A 22,264-nucleotide genomic window follows, 5' to 3' on the forward strand; every position below is an offset into this window, starting at 1 on the left:
GTGCCTGAACGATTGTGACAGTGGAGTGAACTATTCTGCAGGTGATGATGTACAGAAGGAAATTATGCCAACATGTTTTGCAGCGAACAACCACTTGACTGAGAAGCAACAGTCAGTTTAGACCAGCAAGATGTATTCAATTGGTAATTGGGCTAACTGAAGACAATTGTACTTATCTATTTGCACAGATGTGCTAAATCATTTGAAATGTGTGCAAGATGTGTGCAATTGTACTTGTCATTTGCCAGGAGTTTCTAAAACAATTGCAATTTGATTAAAAGAATGAGAAATGCCAATGGGTTTTGAACAAGTGCCCAGTGGTTTGGAGGTTTGCACGTGTTGTTTTGAGAATGTAATTTCTGTTATGTGAAATTGCCCAAAGCAATGGATAAAAACTGTAATGGGAATGCATCCCAAAGCACACTGAAATCCCTGGATGCTGTATACCATTCTGCTTTGCGTTTTATCACTGGAGACCGCTATGGCACACACCACTGTACTCTTTATAACAAGTTTGGCTGGCCAGCCCTGTCTGAAAAAAGGGATGGTCATTGGAAAATCTTTATTTCCAAAACGATTATTGGGCTACTGCCACTATATCTCTCCTCTCTCATCAGCTGAAATTATAATACCCTCAATACCCGCTCCTAGAGCTGGCTTTCATCATATCTTCCTCATGTTAACACTGAATTGGAGAAGACAGCTTGCTGTTATAAGGCACCCTTCATTTGGAATGAGGTCCAAAAATCTTTAAAGTTGTGCTCATTTATTTCATTAAGGGAATTCTCAAATATAATCTCATGTACAACTGACTTCTCCTGTAGTGATTGTAACTGTTAGTTGACTTAACCATAGTATTTATTGAATCTTCAAAATTGTTGTTAAGGACCTTTTCCCTTGTATTCCTGTATTATTTTATGCATACATATACATGTACATTTTTTCAATGTATAAACTCTTCATTGTACCCACGGCACCATTGTTAATGAGGGTCTTATTCCTCAATGTGTTTTCCGAGGCTTAAATAAATCAATCAATCAATCAATCAAATGTAATCTCATTAGAGGTATTTTTCATCCAGAGGTATTCATTAAGAAGCTGTCGGTGTTGAGTGATGTGCTGCTGAAGTATGAGGTAAGGGAGAAAAGGAGACTGCACACAGTCAAAGCTACCACTAGGTGGCGACGTTGGCGTGCAGTACCCAGAACTAAACCATACTTCGGAAACGTGGGTAAAATCTGGTCGTCGCATCAGCTCCTCTTTTGTCCAGCAGAGGTCGCCACGTTGCCAAAGAAAAACCAGAAACTAATTTTGTGTGAAAGAAATCAAGATGCTCGATACGTTTCTGTACTTAAACGTTTTCATTCCCAATCTAATTGATTGACAACAAAACCCAGTAGGCTACATTCCTCTCAAAACCGAATCGGGATTGAAATCGAAACGGTATAAAGCTGAAATAAATGCATTAGTATTTTTTTTATCAAGTTGTCTTATATTGTCATTTGTCACTTGCCCCATTTTCGCAGCATGTGTGTGAGTTTTAAAATAGTAGTTTTTGACAATCAAGTGCCACCCCAAATAAAAGACTGGCCAGAGCTGCCCCCCCCCCCCCCAGAAATAATGTCCATGAACAGAGCCGACCCTGATCTGGCGCGGAGTCACCTGTATGAGGGGTGAGTTAAGAGTTACTTAGACGTGTGAGCCGTGCGCCTGTCACACATCTGTCGGAGTGCAAGCCCTCGACTGGCTGACCGGGAAGGGCCCCAGACCAGTTATCGTGATGTCAACGGGAGAGACTACAACAGCAATCAGTGATGCCAACTCTCCGCTGTTGCTGTTGCCTGGCAGTTGTGCAAAGATCAGCCTTTTTTAATAGAACCAAGAAAACACTGGGCAACCCCTCAACACGCACCACCCCTCCCTGTCCCTCTCCCTCCCTCTAGCTCTCTCTCTCACACACACACATACATTCTCTCTCTCTCTCTCTCTAACGTACCCACATACTCTATCTCTCTCTCTCTCACACACACACACACACACACACACACACACACACACACACATACCCAAATTCTCTCTCTCTCTCTCTCTCTCTCTCTCACACACACACACACACACACACATACCCAAATTCTCTCTCTCTCACACACACACACACGCACACACACACAAACACATCTCACTACTGGCTGACTGAATTGGGTTAGGTATTTAGGGTGATTAATTACTGAAAAGGCTCCGAGTAAATATCGAAAAGTGTGGCAAAATAGAGGAAGACATATTTCCAGTCAGTAAGCTACATTAGCCAATATCTATTGTCTTCCGCTTCTTGTGGATTTAATCTCGTTAATCGATGTCTGCTCTTTAAGTCAGACGTTGTCTCACGAGCCTTTTCAGCCAGTGTGTGCACCTGTGGGTGTGCTCTCCAATCACCCCCTATCCCATCTCGTGCACGCGCGTCTCTTCGCCTCTCCGCTCCCCTCGCCCGTTCACTCGGAGATCCCTACTTCTGGAGAGTTCAACCAAAACACTGTCTGAGCGAACCCCGACGTCGACTCGCTTGTGCGGAAATCATCTGTTTTAGTGCCTCCGCCAGTGATTCGCAACGCACGCACAACTTTGATGGGGACTTTGATCAAAGGGCGGGAAAATGCCTGTTATGAAAGGATTGCTCGCGCCACAAAACACATTTTTGGACACCATCGCGACGCGTTTTGACGGGACCCGTAAGTGTTGACAGCTTGACTTAAGGCACAGCCCTCTTCCTATCCCCTGTCTTTATTCTTTCTTCTTATTTTATGGCGTGAAAAGGACATGGCTGTTTCTATCTATTGTGCTTGTCTTGCTATTCCTATAGATGTGTGTCTGTGTGTCCAGACATATTTCTTTGCACAGTGGATATGTGTTCCAAGGAGGGACTTAAAAGTTTGGACATTGTCTGATCGATGTAATCATTAAGTTCCCATTATTCTGCAGGTCAATTTAGCTAATTGAGCTGTCTTCCATATGGGATTTATTGGGATTGTATTTGTGTATTTACTGTTGTGTGAGTAAGAGAGATTGAGAACTTGTGTCTATATGTGTGTTTCGGGTGTTTGAGTGAAGAGGTGTAGCCAGCCTTGCAGCCCGCGCCTGCATTTGCAAATATTTAGCTTTTCAGGACCAAGGACAGGGGTCTACATGCTCATGTTCAGTGGCCTTCGGGTCTATTGTGTTGCGTAATATATTGATTTATTCTGTGAAACTAACTTTTAGTAGGCTATGTCTAACACACACACACACACACACACACATACACACACACACACACACACACACACACACACACACACACACAGGGAGAAGGAGAGAGAGCGAGCGATAGAGAGAGAGAGACAGACAGACAGACAGAAAGACAGAGCGAGAGAGAGCGAGTAAGAGGGAAGGAGAAAGCGAAAGAGATCGCCTCACCTGAAATCTCCTCGCTTGAATCTGACTCAGCTACTCAGTTTACAGCTACCAGGGCCGGCTTAACAGGACGGGTCCAGACGGGATTTAAGACCTAGGGCCCGCATGCTGGCAGGTTGGTTGACAGAGAAAGTCGACCCTTATCAGTTCAGTATAAATTCACCTACGTTTTTGTAGCCTACTTGGTGTCGGGAAAAGTTACCGATAACGTGGTACAAGTACAAATTAAATAATCTGATTTCTATTATGTCAGGTAGCAATCAAACTCCATGTCAGAAAAGAGGAGTTTCTCAGACTCAGACTTAAAATCCGACTATCCGTTCAACTGACAAATTGTCGACAAAGCATTCTGTCAATCTGAAAGGAAAGACATGCATGGAAGATGTCGACAATCTGCTAGTATTCTTTAATTGACAAAAAGGAAATCTAATTTGCATACTTTGAAATGTACTGTGCGAGTTTATTGATAGGAGGCACAAAGCCAGTATGTTATTTGTAATACCAGCTGTTTAAACATCTTAAAGGCCCCATTAACTAGTATGTGGACTACCGCCACAATGCGCATCAACCAACCCTGCAAGCAGTCTTGGAGGGAAAAGAAGATGATACCTCACGACAGCACTGAAGATAACAGATGCTCTAGCTGAGCGCACCACTTTAGACCACCAGCCCCTATTAACAGTACTCCCAACTATGTAACTATAAATTAGACACGGGTTGGACTGATTGCACTTTCTCTCATAGTCATAGTCTCAACAATTGGTGTAGCGGAGAAGTCATGGAATGACTTACTGTAGTAAAATGTGTGTGTGTGTGTGTTTGTGTGTGTGTCTGTCTGTGTATGTGTGTGTGTGTATGTGTGTGAGTGTGTGAGTCTGTATCTGTGTATGTGTGTGTTGTATCTGTGTAGATCTAGCTATTCCTTTCATTATATTGTAGTTATAGCCTTATAGCCTTGGTTTTCTGTTTTCATATAACTGTGTGTTTGTCCTTTACTCGGGTTTGAAACAATTGTTCTAACAAAATAAATAGTTCCCTAACAAATCACATCTACACACCTTACTTAAGTGTACTGAACTCACATTAACAGGATTATTGAGTGATTATTGAGTGAACCAGGTGTAGCTGAGTTGCCACTGATGAAATGGTGCTATAGCCTCCATGAGGTGTACATGTGTTGTGTTAAGGGTGGTATAGTCATAATGAAGTATTTCACTGTGGTTGAAAATAGGATGGCCTGAAAAAATTGTGTGATCATTTTGAGGGGCCCTTTGATGAGGTGTTGCCCCAGGGCCCTTCGTGTTCTTAATCCGGCCCTGACAACAACCACCACAACAAAACTGTGATGAAGTTTTATTTTTCTTCAGTGTAAGAGAGTAGGCTAGGACTGCCGGCCCGTGGAGGGACCCATTGCGGTCCCGCTGCAGCTGCCTCTCCTCTCCCGGCACCGTCAGCACGGGGACCCATCCATCAAATTTAATTGGTCCGCGGCAACGTAGCGGCAGGTGGGATTTCATTTCGGGACCCATTTTTTTGCCTGGACAGGCGCAGCGCTGTAAAATGATTTTGCTTCGCTCCTCGCAGCCCATACCCGGCGCTCGAGATCCATATCCCTCATTTGCGCCGCACCGCACCGCACCGCCACGCCTGAGACTCGGTGCTCGGCTGCTCCAGGCCAGGGGCTGACAAGGTCATGCCATTGTAATATGAAGAGAATTAGTGTCCTGAGTTTTTAACATTTACACCGTAATTTACAGTTGGGTGATGGCGCATTATATCTGAGAATAATCTCAATTGTTGTGTGGACACGGACAGGGACACACACACACGCACACTATCTCTCCCTCTCTGTATCTCTTTCTCATACACATACACACTCTACACACACACTCTCTCTCTCCCTACACACACACACACACACACACACACATACACACCAAACTACATCATGGATAGTTGTGTTCCCTAATTTAGATGCCTTTTTACAGCGATTACCCTTTAGAAGGCCCCAGGGGACACTGACGGCACGCAAGGCTTCACTTCATTCCCAGAACGGCACCCCAGTGACCGGCCTTGCCCTTGGGCTAGACATGCCGAATATAGCTGCCGTTAAGAGGGGAACTACCGCAGGTAAAATGTCCTATTTTAGCGCGCCTCTCAGATGGGAAGCCGCAGGTGAATCTATGCCGTGTTTCCGTAGCGCGGAGTAAGGTTAGAGAAGTCAGGCAGCTTCCCAGAGAACAATCCCACTGACGTCATCCGTCTGAGCGAGAACAGAGAGAGATGAGGGGTTATCTAGTCGGGGAGGCCTCGACGGGCTGCTAATTTCCGGTCTTGGCGCTCCCAAAGAGAGAGAGAGAGAGGGGTGGAGAGGAGTCTCCATAACCGCCACTCTCGACGGTCTCCAGTCAATTCAACCTCTAACACACACGTGACGTCAGAGCTCCTCGGGGAATCCTCAGCACGTGGTGAGTGTCATCAATCATAATATCGCCACTGCCACCTGGCTCTCATTCTTTCAGCTAAACGATGAAAACAATGACCTAGATCTGCACGCATTATGGGACCCCGATGGTGTCCCGCAAGCTGGGTCCTTGGTCTAATGCAAGGCCCTCTCTTTCTACATAAGAACAGATCAGGCAATCCTGGATTTTCTATACCATTTTCAGTGATAGCATAGTAGTACTGTATGAGTCAAGGTTATCAAAATAATTTCTTATTTCCTCCTTGAATGTCTCTCATAAAGTCGTCAGCCATCAACGTGTTGCGATTAAGACCTATCATGTCTACAGAACGAAAGCATTCTGTTGCTTTGTCTACTGCAAATTCTTACGGTGGTCTACTGAATACCTATCATCATTTTTTTTTTTTACAGTAGTTGGGGTGTTTGTGTGTGTGTGTGTGTGTGGCGGGGGGCAAGGGCCAAAGACTGCACACTGGGCGATGGAGGGGTGGAGCATGCGAGGGGGGGGGGGGTATGAAGTGGACAGTGCTGAAGTGTGAGAGTTAAGGAATGAAAAAGGGACTGAGAGACAGAGAGAGGGGGGGAGAGAGCGAGGGGTGACCCCTGCATTGTTCTTCCTCCTTCATCTCTTTAGCAGGGTGGCATTGTGCTCAACGTTTATTGCATTTATTATATGCATGTACTGTGTTCAAAGCCCGGCTCCCATAAATTATATCTACAGTGACATCACATCGGAGCTTCATGCAGTAGGCCTACCGGTCAGAGGTGAGCTAAAGGTCAGCAGAGGGAAAATGTGCTTCTGTCCTGTAAACACATGAGGTATGATCAGGGTGCAATTTGTCCAAAAACCAGAGGGGGGGATGTTTTTTTTTTTTATCATGAAAAAAAACCAAGCAATACATAGGCCTAATTCTCTTCATATACATGCATCATATATGTCTATCATGATATGATAATCGCTGCTAGACGCTCAGTTATTGTGCTTCCTCTCATTCACGTTGAAATACTGAAACCGAAACTGAAACTTTGAAACTGAAATGCAACTGTTTTGGACAGAACTCGCTAATTCAGTGAACAAATATTTTCATATTCATTGTACAGTAGCCTATACACGGAAATTAGCAAAGCCAGCGAATTCTGAGAATGCCGACAGTTCGGGTAAGGTGAACGTTAGTGCCAGCGATGTAAGCAAGTGTAAGAAAACGCTGTCACAACCTGTCTGTTTGGGGATGTAAGGTGGGGATGTAAAAACCAGAGGTGGGGATGTATACAGATAAGGTGTGTTACGGACAGTGTTGTAGTACTCGACTCCGACTCCAGTCCAGTTTATTCAGGACTCCTGACTTGGACTTGGACTCAGATACGACTCAAACTACATTCAGATTAGAAAAGTTTGAGACGAAGTAAGGCTGGGCGACGTATCGATATATACGGTACACTGATAGATTTTATGTTTTATGTTTTACTAGATGTAGATTTTAAGATGTAGGATGAGACAATACCATTTATTCCACTATAGTTTGATGTTGTGTTACATAACCTATTTATTCCGTAAAGCTCCTCTCCCTCACACTCTCCCAACCCCGCCCCTACTTTCGCAACCCCGTCCCTACTCTCCCTCACACTCTCCCAACCCCGCCCCTACTCACCCAACCCCACCCCTACTCTCCCAACCCCGCCCCTACTCTCCCTCACACTCTCCCAACCCTCGCCCCTACTCACCCAACCCCACCCCTACTCTCCCAACCCCGCCCCTACTCTCTCAACCCTGCCCCTACTCACCCAACCCCACCCCTACTCTCCCTCACACTCTCCCAACCCCGCCCCTACTCACCCAACCCCGCCCCTACTCTCCCCCACACTCTCCCAACCCCGCCCCTACTCACCCAACCCCACCCCTACTCTCCTAACCCCGCCCCTACTCTCCCAACCCCGCCCCTACTCTCCCCCACACTCACAAATCCAAAGAGTTATAAACGGTATCATTGATTTATATTTATACACCTAAAACTACTTCAAACTCTTGTCAATAAAATTAGTAAACACTAAATATATGTATCTATATCACTTGGTGGAACAGATTGTTAATCATATTATGTATATTAAGTTAATATTTAAAATAGGTCCATTATTTAAAAAAGAAAATAATTCGAAATCAAAACCTATATGCACTACTAATGAAGTTCAATGATGTTCAGCAAAACATTGTCTCTACAGTGACTCATCACTGAAAGCACTCATACAAATTGAAACAACCTGAAACAACTGAACATTAAACAAACTTCATAGAAAATACTGATAAATAAAGATCTGTTAACGTGTTATCGATGGCCTATGCTCCACTATGGAGTGAGAACAAAAAGTCAGATCTGACCACATCTGATCACCTCACTAACTGTAAATAACCTGTGGGAAATGACTGTACTGTTCCTATAGTTTATGAAGTTTAAGTTTAAGTTTCTCTTTTTGTAGAACTAGTTTTATACTCAGTTTCCAACACCAGCCACCACTGGTGTGCAGGAGTGTATGTGTGTGTGAGTGTGTGTGTGTTTTTGTGAAAGTGAGGGAAGGAGAGTTAAGGGAGGAGCAGTCTCCCTGCAATCAGAGCCTTTCCCCTTAGCAGTTGTAGTATAGAGAGAAGAGAAGTTACAGAGACACACAGCAATGGTCTCTTTCAAAGATCTTACTGGTTGACCAAGTGGGGATTTTGGGATATTTTAATATGAGAAGAAATGTTATATAATACATTTAATTAGTTTGAGGGTTAATCACACACACACAAGACAATTTCAAATGAGGAAAATGGGTGGGTAATTCGATTTCAGGTTTAAGCTTTCTGATCGTTTGGAGTCAGGTTAGAGGTAAGCATTTGATTGGGTTACATGGTCAGCCAGTTAGGCCTGTAGTGGGAGTGTCAGGTTAGTTTTAAATTTGTGAGCACGGGTTCATTTTGTCAGAAACTTTTCCGGGAACTTTCTCTTATTGTAGTTTAACATGCAATAAATCCGTGCTGAGTATCCACCATCTGCGACTTCTTCATCTTCGACTTATGCTTAAATGGGGCCGCGTGTGTGTATTTTTTAGACACCACAGGATATCCGTCTCTCAACAAGCTTAGGATGAGCAAGAACCCGGGATGAAACAGGATGAAACAAAGGGTTTTATATGGCAACAGTTAATGTTAAGGTTCACAACGAATCGTCATTTGTTACAAGGCACATGTTCAACATTCCAACACCACCCTTCTCCACGCACGCACGCACACACGCACGCACACACACACACAAAAACACACACACACTCACACACACACACACACACACACACACACACCACACCACACCACACACTAGGGATGCGTACCGGTACGCCGGACCGGTTCTGGACTTGTAAAAAACGTTTAGGTTCAGGTCCAGAAAAACCGAAACCCCAGGGATTCGGTACTGGACTTGTAAAAAAATCTAGCACTCACAAATTATATCCTTTTCGTTCTAGACCAACTATAAACAGATAGAAAAGATAGGTATAAACAAATCAGAAATGGTGAAATTTCATGAAATAAATAATACAATTTTGACTCCAAAGGCAAATATGCTCATATTTTTGCAAAATAAGTTTGAAGCTGTAGTGTGTGCAGATTGTGTGTGTGTTTTATTGTACTTATTTATATGTATTTAAGTAGACTATAAACTGTTGTTTACAGTTAATATAATGTTCATAGTTTGAAGTAAAAAAAAAAGCTGTAATTTGAAGCCAAATGTTTTGTATGTATTTATATTAATAGTATACTTTAACAGTTCATATATTCAAATATGCCATGGGTTCGGGTCCGGACTTATTATGAACCTAAACCTCTGGATTCGAATTCGGACCTGAACCTGAACGTGGGTTTAGGTATGCATCCCTACCACACACACACACACACGCACACTCATCACCCTGCACTTTGGCATGTGAGGCAGTTTTACGATGATATCAAGCAGGGCCGGATTAACAAGACGGGGCCAGACGGGATTACAGTCCCAGGGCCCGCAGACTGGCAGGGCTGGGTAACAGAGGAAGTTGGCCTTTATCGGTTCCGTGTGAATTCTCCCACATCTCTGTAATCGTACTTGGTGTCAGGAAAACTGAGTACAAACAAAACATCTGATTTATCGATGTCAGGTATCAAACTGCAATGCAGAATATAGAGAATTCGTTCAGAGTAGAAAATAAGCTATCCAACCTGGCTGGCTATGCAACGTGTTCGGTCTGACATATTGTCGGCCAAGTCTGTTGTCAATGTGAGAGGAAAGGCATGCATGGCAGGCGTTTGTAATCTGGGAGTATTTCTTTATTGAAGGAAAAGATCTTTTTGGGTCCATATTTTTGACTAGGCACAAAAACGATTAAAATCAATCCAGCTCTGAGTTAGAATGCTGAAACCAGCAACCGCAAAATGGCTACACAATGGAATCCTATGAGACAAGTATGTACGTCAAGGTAGACCTCTTGTTTTTGCCACTGACAGGCTCATAAATGTTATTTTAAGTGTCATGCAACATGGAAAGGATCCCTACAGAGATACACCTTGGTCTGATTTCCTCACTAGCTGTAAAGAAACTGTATAACAGTTAATTCATACATACGTATTGGAAGCGTCAACGAGATACTTTACATTCACTTTCAATGGGCTGACGTTATGTGTTGCTGAACTGAGTTTCTGTTCATGCCAACTGTTCATGCAATGTGTACATGTGAATGGGCTTTAAAATGACTGTTTGTACAGTCACTATTTAACCATTTACTGTTTCTCTTCTTCTTACGTCTTCTTCGCACTTCATTCAGTGCCTGTGCTGTACGACTTTATATAGGAAGCACAAAGTTAGATAGTTAGTTTAAATACCAGCAACAAGCAATCTTCTTTTTTTTATTTTTTTTTATTTATCTTTGTTTCAATCTTGCTTTTACCTTTCTTTCAGTCCCAATTTGCCACGAGGGCGTCTTCCTCCCTTTGGCTGGAAAACTCTGTCCACTCATTCTTTGTTGCCTGACCCCACCCTGCAGCCCACAACCCATCTTGATTGCAAGGAGTACATCAACTCTACAAACAATTTCGTTGTGCTCTTGTACTCACTTTTAAGGACCACTGAACTCTAACAGCAGTTTTAAACACTTAAACTCTTTCCATCACAAACTGTCTTTAACCTCCTCAGTCAGCTTTGTTGTAACAGTTTTCCCTCTTTCCTGAGTCTAGACTTTCACACATTTGTTCTTTCTTCTTACAGTCATTTCAACTTCGATGTCTACATTCTAAGAACTTCAGTTCAATCAGTACAAATTAGATTGGCTTCACCTAGCAGTCTGTTCCCTCACCTCAAACCATTCCAGAACACAGCCTCTTTGCCTTGCCCTGAAAAGGACAGGTGGTTTCTTCTCTTCTCGACATCAGAGACACTTGGTTTCTTCAGGCTGCCCTGTTCAGGTCACAGCCCTTCAGTCCTTTGACTCTTCTTCTTCTTCTTCTTTTTCTTCTTCTTTTTCTTTTTCATTTTCTTCTTCTTCTTCTTCTTCTTCTTCTTCTTCTTCTTCTTCTTCTTCTTCTTCTTCTTCTTCTTCTTCTTCTTCTCCTTCTTCATCTCCAATCTTCACCCATCTTCTCACCTTTTGCTGTAAGTGCAGTACTGTTAAGAGTGACGCAATTTCGACCTTAAAAATGTCCTCAGTGAAATTGAACTTGAATTGAATCTCTGGCAAAACATGGAGAAAGAGGTACCCTTACCGTACAGAAAGAAGAACACAGAACAACAAAGCGAACTGTTTCTACATAACCTCTGCCCAAGGTTTTAATCTGGTCGCCTTTTCTCTTGCGCCTTCCTTTCTGTAGTCGTGCAGTTGCTCTAAACCGGTTAATTATACTGTAGCCCACACAGTTCAATTGAGAGAAAAGGCAACCAGATCCCTTTACGTTTCTTAAACGTCGCCGAACTGTAAGTTACGCTCCTCCAAGATCATTGGCCAACCGACAGACCACCAAGGATCTTCAGCTGACAAGCTGTTAAGGAAAAAGAACTGTCTCCCTGGACCAGGCTCTGCACTGTTCACTGGATACCAAGAGATGCACCTGTGGTCGCCAAGCAAGAGTGATCTCAAGTTAGGCTGGCATCCGCGCAGAGATAGTCTTACTGGTGTATTTAGATAACGTGTGAATCTGTCTTTGACCGTTTGTTATCTGTCTTTTGCTACCTTTGTAGATAGATCATACATGCTTTCTATCTCTCTCCACTTCACTTTACCTTCCCTCTCTCTCTCTCACTCTTTCCACCTCCCTTTACCTCTGCTCTCTCTCTCTCTCTCTCTCTCTCCACCTCCCTTTACCTCTCCTCCCTCTCTCTCTCTCTCTCCACCTCCCTTTACCTCTCCCCTCTCTCTCTCTCTCTCACTCTCCCTTTACCTCTCCCCTCTCTCTCTCTCTCTCCACCTCCCTTTACCTCTCCTCTCACTCTCTCTCTCTTTCTCCACCTCCCTTTACCTCTCCCCTCTCTCTCTCCTCTCTAACTCCCTTTGTCTAAATCCCATCACACACCTCAGCATTGGTACATCTGTGCTAGTTGGGTTGGTTGGGTACAGTTCCTCGGGTTAAAGGCCCAGTTATGTGATTAGTATTATAACTAGAAAATGCATTTCCTGAAGGAAATACCAGTGCATGAAATGCAAAGGTTAAGAAAGGAAGAAGAAAAGAAAGAAGAGTGAAAGAAGGAAAGAAGAAAGGAAAGAAGAGTGTAAAAGGAAAGAAGAGTGAAGAAAGGAAAGAAAAGTGGAAGAAGGAAAGAAGAGTGGATGAAGGAAAAAAGAAAGGCAAGAAGAGTGGAAGAAGGAAAGACAAAAGGAAAGAAGAGTGAAGAAAGGAGAGAAGAGTGGAAGAGGGAAAGAAGAAAGGAAAGAAGAGTGAAAGAAGGAAAGAAGAAAAGAAAGAAGAGTGAAGAAAGGAAAGAAGAGTGGAAGAAGGAAAGAAGAAAAGAAAGAAGAGTGAAATAATGAAAGAAGAAAGGAAAGAAGAGTGAAGGAAGGAAAGAAGAGTGGAAGAAGGAAATAAGGAAAGAAAGAAGAGTGAAAGCAGGAAAGAAGAGTGTAAGAAGGAAAGAAGAGTGAAGAAAGGAAAGAAAAGTGGAAGAAGGAAAGAAGAGTGGATGAAGGAAAAAAGAAAGGCAAGAAGAGTGGAAGAAGGAAAGAAAAATGGAAGAAGAAAATAAGAAAGGAAAGAAGAGTGGAAGAAGGAAAGAAGAGTGAACAAGAGTGGCTCTGGATGAAGAGATAAAGAGAGAGTGAAAATATTGAAAAAAGGAGATAAAAATGGAGTGAAGAAGAGAGATTGAGTGTGAGAGAAAGTTGACAGAGAGAAAGATGGAGAGATGGAGAGAAAAAAATAGAGAATGGATGGTGTCTTAATGTTCCTAGTTACAGTTAAATTGAGAGGGACAGAGAGAGAAGAGGTTCTTTGGATTTGGCACAGGTGTCAGTGAAGCATACTAAGGCAGAAGGCAGTAACTTCTATGTTAAAGCTCAGTGGTATGATAACAATGGAATAATGACCCTATTAATGAATCAGTAGTAATACTATTTAATTTATCACAATTACCAATACAATGATTATCTCACACACACACACACACACACACACACACACACACACACACACACACACACACACCATTGAATTATCACATTAAGCACATAAAACAATGAACTTGAATTGTCACATGAAACACATAAAACATCTATGTCAGTCCATTGGGGTGTGTGTGTGTGTGTGTGTGTGTGTGAGAGAGAGAGAGAGAGAGAGAGAGAGAGAACGATAGAGAATGAGGCCCATTTTCCCCCTCCACATCCCCCCGCTCGCCAAGCGAAGTTACCCGATTTAGATGCACCTTTTTCGGACTAGCCACAGGCACTGGGTGGGGGAATAGCCCGATAGCTTAGCATATCTGCCATGCAATTCTAATGGTAATGCTACCTAGCTTGGTATGCTAACTGTCGGTAGCCTATACATCGTGAAATCAACCAAAATACTGATGTCACTGGCTTTAATTTGATAATGGCATGTTAGTAGTACATTTAATATCAGTACATTTGTTTAATTACAGTGCATGAAATGCCCTGTATTGTTATTCCTAGGCTTCTTCTTCTTCTTCTTCTTCTTCTTCTTCTTCTTATTCTTGTTACCTTTTTCTGCGATTAATTCAGCCCGAACCGCTTAACGTAGAAACTTCATTCAAACTTTGTCGCGTAGGTCTTGTAAACGACACTTATGCTATGTATTTTTCACTTTTCTAAACTTTATACTTTTTAAGATATTAAAGAAAAACGAATATAAATTTCTCCCATTGACTTACATTGGGCCATTATGACATCATAATAGGGTCTTTAAACTGGCTTGCACCTGTGCTTTACTCTGCCGTGCTAAGGCAAAAGACCGTAACTTCAAGTTTGGTCAAAAATGAGTTTTTGACGTATTTGTAAAATATCAGCAGTAATTAAACAAATGTACTGATATTAAATGTACTACTAACATGCCATTATCAAATTAAAGCCAGTGACATCAGTATTTTTGGTTGATTTCACGATGTATAGGCTACCGACAGTTAGCATACCAAGCTAGGTAGCATTACCATTAGAATTGCATGGCAGATATGCTAAGCTATCGGGCTATTCCCCCACCCAGTGCCTGTGGCTAGTCCGAAAAAGGTGCATCTAAATCGGGTAACTTCGCTTGGCGAGCGGGGGCATGTGGAGGGGGAAAATGGGCCTCATTCTCTATCGTTCTCTCTCTCTCTCTCTCTCTCTCACACACACACACACACACACACACACACACACACACACACACACACACACACACACACACCCCAATGGACTGACATAGATGTTTTATGTGTTTCATGTGACAATTCAAGTTCATTGTTGTATGTGCTTAATGTGATAATTCAATGGTGTGTGTGTGTGTGTGTGTGTGTGTGTGTGTGTGATAATCATTGTATTGGTAATTGTGATAAATGAAATAGTATTACTACTGATTAATTAATAGGGTCATTATTCCATTGTTATCATACCACTGAGCTTTAACATAGAAGTTACTGCCTTCTGCCTTAGTATGCTTCACTGACACCTGTGCCAAATCCAAAGAACCTCTTCTCTCTCTGTCCCTCTCAATTTAACTGTAACTAGGAACATTAAGACACCATCCATTCTCTATTTTTTTTTCTCTCCATCTCTCCATCTTTCTCTCTGTCAACTTTCTCTCACACTCAATCTCTCTTCTTCACTCCATTTTTATCTCCTTTTTTCAATATTTTCACTCTCTCTTTATCTCTTCATCCAGAGCCACTCTTGTTCACTCTTCTTTCCTTCTTCCACTCTTCTTTCCTTTCTTATTTTCTTCTTCCATTTTTCTTTCCTTCTTCCACTCTTCTTGCCTTTCTTTTTTCCTTCATCCACTCTTCTTTCCTTCTTCCACTTTTCTTTCCTTTCTTCACTCTTCTTTCCTTCTTACACTCTTCTTTCCTTTCTTCTTTCCTTCTTTCACTCTTCTTTCTTTCCTTATTTCCTTCTTCCACTCTTCTTTCCTTCCTTCACTCTTCTTTCCTTTCTTCTTTCAATATTTCACTCTTCTTTCTTTTCTTCTTTCCTTCTTCCACTCTTCTTTCCTTTCTTCACTCTTCTTTCTTTTCTTCTTTCCTTCTTTCACTCTTCTTTCCTTTCTTCTTTCCCTCTTCCACTCTTCTCTCCTTTCTTCACTCTTCTTTCCTTTTGTCTTTCCTTCTTCCACTCTTCTTGCCTTTCTTTTTTCCTTCATCCACTCTTCTTTCCTTCTTCCACTTTTCTTTCCTTTCTTCACTCTTCTTTCCTTCTTACACTCTTCTTTCCTTTCTTCTTTCCTTCTTTCACTCTTCTTTCTTTTCTTCTTCCTTTCTTAACCTTTGCATTTCATTCACCGAACCGCTTAACGTAGAAACTTCATTCAAACTTTGTCGCGTAGGTCTTGTAAAGGACACTTATGCTATGTATTTTTCACTTTTCTAAACTTTATACTTTTTAGATATTAAATAAAAACGAATCTAAATTTTCCCATTGACTTACATTGGGCCATTATGACATCATAATAGGGTCTTTAAACTGGCTTGCACCTGTGCTTCACTGACACCTGCGCCAAATCCAAGGAACCTCTTCTCTGTCCCTCTCAATTTAACTGTATAGGAACATTAAGACACCTTCCATTCTCTACTTTTTTTTCTCTCCATCTCTCCATCTTTCTCTCTATCCCTCTCAGTCTACTTTCTCTCACATTCAATCTCTCTTCTTCACTCCATTTTTATCTCCCTTTTTCAATATTTTCACTCTCTTTTTCTCTTTCACTCTTGTTCACTCTTCTTTCCTTCTTCCATTCTTCTTTCCTTTCTTCTTTCCTTCTTCCACTCTTCTTTCCTTCTTTCACTTTTCTTTCCTTTCTTCACTCTCCTTTCTTCTTTCCTTCTTTCACTCTTCTTTCCTTTCTTCTTTCCTTCTTCAACAATTATTTCCTTCTTTCACTCTTCTTTCCTTTCTTCACTCTTCTTTCTTTTCTTCTTCCACTCTTCTTTCTTTTCTTCTTTCCTTCTTTCACTCTTCTTTCCTTCTTCCTCTCTTCTCTCCTTTCTTCACTCTTCTTTCCTTTCTTCTTTCCTTCTTCCACTCTTCTTTCCTTTCTTCTTTCCTTCTTTCACTCTTCTTTCTTTTCTTCTTCCTTTCCTAACTTTTGCATTTCATGCACTGGTATTTCCTTCAGGAAATGCATTTTCTAGTTACTGCTGATATTTTACAAATACGTCAAAAACTCATTTTTGACCAAACTTGAAGTTACGGTCTTTTGCCTTAGCACGGCAGAGTAAAGCACAGGTGCAAGCAGTTAAAGACCCTATTATGATGTCATAATGGCCCAATGTAAGTCAATGGGAGAAATTTATATTCGTTTTTCTTTAATATTTTAAAAAGTATAAAGTTTAGAAAAGTGAAAAATACATAGCATAAGTGTCGTTTACAAGACCTACGCGACAAAGTTTGAATGAAGTTTCTACGTTAAGTGGTTCGGGCTGAATTAATCCCAGAAAAAGGTAACAAGAATAAGAAGAAGAAGAAGCCTAGGAATAACAATACAGGGCATTTCATGCACTGTAATTATTAGTGTGCTTGCCCGAAGGGAAGCACAGTATTGTTATCGTCAAGTTTTCTTTATTACAGTGCATGAAATGCCCTGTATTGTTATTCCTAGGCTTCTTCTTCTTCTTATTCTTGTTACCTTTTTCTGCGATTAATTCAGCCCGAACCACTTAACGTAGAAACTTCATTCAAACTTTGTCGCGTAGGTCTTGTAAACGACACTTATGCTATGTATTTTTCACTTTTCTAAACTTTATACTTTTTAAAATATTAAAGAAAAACGAATATAAATTTCTCCCATTGACTTACATTGGGCCATTATGACATCATAATAGGGTCTTTAAACTGCTTGCACCTGTGCTTTACTCTGCCGTGCTAAGGCAAAAGACCGTAACTTCAAGTTTGGTCAAAAATGAGTTTTTGACGTATTTGTAAAATATCAGCAGTAATTAAACAAATGTACTGATATTAAATGTACTACTAACATGCCATTATCAAATTAAAGCCAGTGACATCAGTATTTTGGTTGATTTCACGATGTATAGGCTACCGACAGTTAGCATACCAAGCTAGGTAGCATTACCATTAGAATTGCATGGCAGATATGCTAAGCTATCGGGCTATTCCCCCACCCAGTGCCTGTGGCTAGTCCGAAAAAGGTGCATCTAAATCGGGTAACTTCGCTTGGCGAGCGGGGGCATGTGGAGGGGGAAAATGGGCCTCATTCTCTATCGTTCTCTCTCTCTCTCTCTCTCTCTCTCTCTCTCACACACACACACACACACACACACACACACACACACACACACACACACACACACACACACACACCCCCCAATGGACTGACATAGATGTTTTATGTGTTTCATGTGACAATTCAAGTTCATTGTTTTATGTGCTTAATGTGATAATTCAATGGTGTGTGTGTGTGTGTGTGAGATAATCATTGTATTGGTAATTGTGATAAATTAAATAGTATTACTACTGATTAATTAATAGGGTCATTATTCCATTGTTATCATACCACTGAGCTTTAACATAGAAGTTACTGCCTTCTGCCTTAGTATGCTTCACTGACACCTGTGCCAAATCCAAAGAACCTCTTCTCTCTCTGTCCCTCTCAATTTAACTGTAACTAGGAACATTAAGACACCATCCATTCTCTATTTTTTTCTCTCCATCTCTCCATCTTTCTCTCTGTCAACTTTCTCTCACACTCAATCTCTCTTCTTCACTCCATTTTTATCTCCTTTTTTCAATATTTTCACTCTCTCTTTATCTCTTCATCCAGAGCCACTCTTGTTCACTCTTCTTTCCTTCTTCCACTCTTCTTTCCTTTCTTATTTTCTTCTTCCATTTTTCTTTCCTTCTTCCACTCTTCTTGCCTTTCTTTTTTCCTTCATCCACTCTTCTTTCCTTCTTCCACTTTTCTTTCCTTTCTTCACTCTTCTTTCCTTCTTACACTCTTCTTTCCTGCTTTCACTCTTCTTTCTTTCCTTATTTCCTTCTTCCACTCTTCTTTCCTTCCTTCACTCTTCTTTCCTTTCTTCTTTCATTATTTCACTCTTCTTTCTTTTCTTCTTTCCTTCTTCCACTCTTCTTTCCTTTCTTCACTCTTCTTTCTTTTCTTCTTTCCTTCTTTCACTCTTCTTTCCTTTCTTCTTTCCCTCTTCCACTCTTCTCTCCTTTCTTCACTCTTCTTTCCTTTTGTCTTTCCTTCTTCCACTCTTCTTGCCTTTCTTTTTTCCTTCATCCACTCTTCTTTCCTTCTTCCACTTTTCTTTCCTTTCTTCACTCTTCTTTCCTTCTTACACTCTTCTTTCCTTTCTTCTTTCCTTCTTTCACTCTTCTTTCTTTTCTTCTTCCTTTCTTAACCTTTGCATTTCATGCACTGGTATTTCCTTCAGGAAATGCATTTTCTAGTTAGTGTGCTTGCCCGAAGGGAAGCACAGTATTGTTATCGTCAAGTTTTCTTTATTTATTTATTCTCCCCGTTTTTCTTGCAGCTAACTCCTCCTCGCCCGTTTGAGCTAGAGACGCCATTCAAACACCAAAATGTCCGGCCCGATCCGGTGCAGGTTGCTATGACTTTTCGTGGCGATACTCTTTGCCACTCCTTTTTTATCCCTCTTTTTCATCCCCTTTTTCTCTCATTGACTAACATGGGGAAGGTTGAGCCATTGTGACGTCACGCACTCTAGCCAACGGACATTAGATCAGTTGAGTTGACATAGGAGAAGCTCTCTTAAATGCCAGAAGTGGTTAGATAGAGAGTGCAAAATATTAAAACGAATGTAGTGGCAACAGTTTCAGGTACAGTTTATACACCCGCTCTAACAGTGTTAACCAGTATGTGAGTAACGTGGGTTTTATTAAGGCATAGCGTGTGTAATGTGTAGCTATTTCATTCCGTTTGTTAACCTTTCCGGCTGTCTGTATACCAGCAGCAGAGCGGAGCATTTCACTCCCCTGCAATCTCGGAATGAAATAGCTACACAATACACACGCTATGCTTTAATAAAATTCACGTTTTACGAGACACCAACAGAGGCACAACCGACAAGTCTTACCATTGAAGATCTTTGACGTTCGGTCTGAAACTTCATCCAGCCATCCAGGTTAATCCAAGTTGTTATGGAGAACGACAGTTGCATCAATCATATTTCATTAAAACTTCACACTTCTTACATTGGACATATCCACCAGCCTAATTAGAATCTGCATTGTCTACTGAGCAGAAAATTCTCCATACAGTAGATTTCCCTTCGTTTAGTATAATTTTAAACTTTCCAGATGACTGTATTGCCCTCGCTCGTCAAGTGATACGTGTCCAGAAACAAGGCTCCTTTGACTGGATAGCCAGAGCTAGCATAACTGCCATTGAAATCCAATGGTAATGCTACCTAGCTAGGTATGCTAATTGTCGGTATCCATCGTTAACTCGCTAATCGTTAACCATCATGTCACTGGCTTTAATTTAAGAATGGCATGTTAGTAGTACATTTAGTAGTACATTTAATATCAGTACACTTGATTCATTACTGCTGATGTGTTACTTATATATGTTACTTATTAGCAGCTAGCTACCTAGCTAGCCACTGTGTTCCGATGTGTTTTCAGTTAGCGTTAGCGGCAAGCTAGCTGCTGTAAAAGTTGAGTTGAGCTTCAGTTAAGACGCTGCGTACCGTACTTCATCATCACATTCGATTATTTATTACAAACAAATTCGAATTCAGCTGTAGGCATGAGACCTGTATCTTGGAGACTAATTGCATCCACAATGTAAGTACTGCAAGCTAGACTACTATGCAGTTGACACAACACAGGAGGTCCCTGGGCCTGAGAAGGGAAGGGAATGAGTTTAATGTGGCTATAATATGGAATTTTAAATGTGCCTAAAACTAGACTAAATTGTAATGAGTTTTCGAAAACTAGACTGAAACTAAGAAGGATAACTATGACTAAATGTGACTAAAACTAATATGCATTTTTGTCTTAAGACTGAATCTAAAAATAGCTGCCAAAATGAACACTGAGATAGGGGACCCCTTAATCTGCAATTCATGGTTGCTAGCTCTAATCAGATGTACTACCTAGGCTTATAAGAGAAGACTAACTTTGTATGGCAACGAACACCAATAACTAGAACTAATTTGACAGACTATAAACCAATGTGATACACGTGCTCTCTATCTATACAGTAAAAGTGTTGCTTACGTTTGATACTACACCTACAGACTAACTCTAACTGCATTAAGTCTAACATATAGGCCTATCTTACAATAAACTTTAAGTAAAGCTGGCTATGTAACCGCATTCATTCTAAAATTGTTGCAGAGATGTTTCCTTTTACCAAGATAGCAATTTCAACAATTCACTTAGCTCAGTAAGTCAGTATAACGAAACTCTGAGATACCCTCATATGTCTAAACGTCAGTGGAGCCAAAATATAATGGTTGAGCTTGGTTGCTTGCTAAAATATATTGGAAGAAGGCCCCACTACACTGATTGAGTAGATGTAAATACATGTTAATTCATAGGCACTTGTTCTCTCTGTCACAGAGCAAGCACACTCTCGCAGTTCGTTCACGAAACGCATTCTAGTTTATTTATTTATTAGTGTGCTTGCCCGAAGGGAAGCACAGTATTGTTATCGTCAAGTTTTCTTTATTTATTTATTCTCCCCGTTTTTCTTGCAGCTAACTCCTCCTCGCCCGTTTGAGCTAGAGACGCCATTCAAACACCAAAACGTCCGGCCCGATCCGGTGCAGGTTGCTATGACTTTTCGTGGCGATACTCTTTGCCACTCCTTTTTTATCCCTCTTTTTCATCCCCTTTTTCTCTCATTGACTAACATGGGGAAGGTTGAGCCACTGTGACGTCACGCACTCTAGCCAACTGACATTAGATCAGTTGACATAGGAGAAGCTCTCTTAAATGCCAGAAGTGGTTAGATAGAGAGTGCAAAATATTAAAACGAATGTAGTGGCAACAGTTTCAGGTACAGTTTATACACCCGCTCTAACAGTGTTAACCAGTATGTGAGTAACGTGGGTTTTATTAAGGCATAGCGTGTGTAATGTGTAGCTATTTCATTCCGTTTGTTAACCTTTCCGGCTGTCTGTATACCAGCAGCAGAGCGGAGCATTTCACTCCCCTGCAATCTCGGAATGAAATAGCTACACAATACACACGCTATGCTTTAATAAAATTCACGTTTTACGAGACACCAACAGAGGCACAACCGACAAGTCTTACCATTGAAGATCTTTGACGTTCGGTCTGAAACTTCATCCAGCCATCCAGGTTAATCCAAGTTGTTATGGAGAACGACAGTTGCATCAATCATATTTCATTAAAACTTCACACTTCTTACATTGGACATATCCACCAGCCTAATTAGAATCTGCATTGTCTACTGAGCAGAAAATTCTCCATACAGTAGATTTCCCTTCGTTTAGTATCATTTTAAACTTTCCAGATGACTGTATTGCCCTCGCTCGTCAAGTGATACGTGTCCAGAAACAAGGCTCCTTTGACTGGATAGCCAGAGCTAGCATAACTGCCATTGAAATCCAATGGTAATGCTACCTAGCTAGGTATGCTAATTGTCGGTATCCATCGTTAACTCGTTAATCGTTAACCATCATGTCACTGGCTTTAATTTAAGAATGGCATGTT

General features: G+C 41.4%; 1 protein-coding gene across 1 annotated transcript in view; it reads left to right on the plus strand.

The window, feature by feature from the left end:
• Positions 1-2,650: 2,650 nt before the first annotated feature.
• Positions 2,651-22,264, plus strand: part of kcnh8 (potassium voltage-gated channel, subfamily H (eag-related), member 8) — a gene marked incomplete at both ends in the record, with an annotated part of 73,316 nt that continues 53,702 nt past the window's right edge. The window contains one exon of the mRNA XM_080858717.1: positions 2,651-2,726. Coding sequence (XP_080714843.1) covers positions 2,651-2,726 — 76 coding nt within the window. The remainder of the gene's footprint in view (positions 2,727-22,264) is intronic.

The sequence above is a fragment of the Sprattus sprattus genome (genome assembly GCF_963457725.1).
Source record: "Sprattus sprattus genome assembly, chromosome: 20".
In the NCBI taxonomy this organism is placed as follows: Eukaryota; Metazoa; Chordata; class Actinopteri; order Clupeiformes; family Clupeidae; genus Sprattus; species Sprattus sprattus.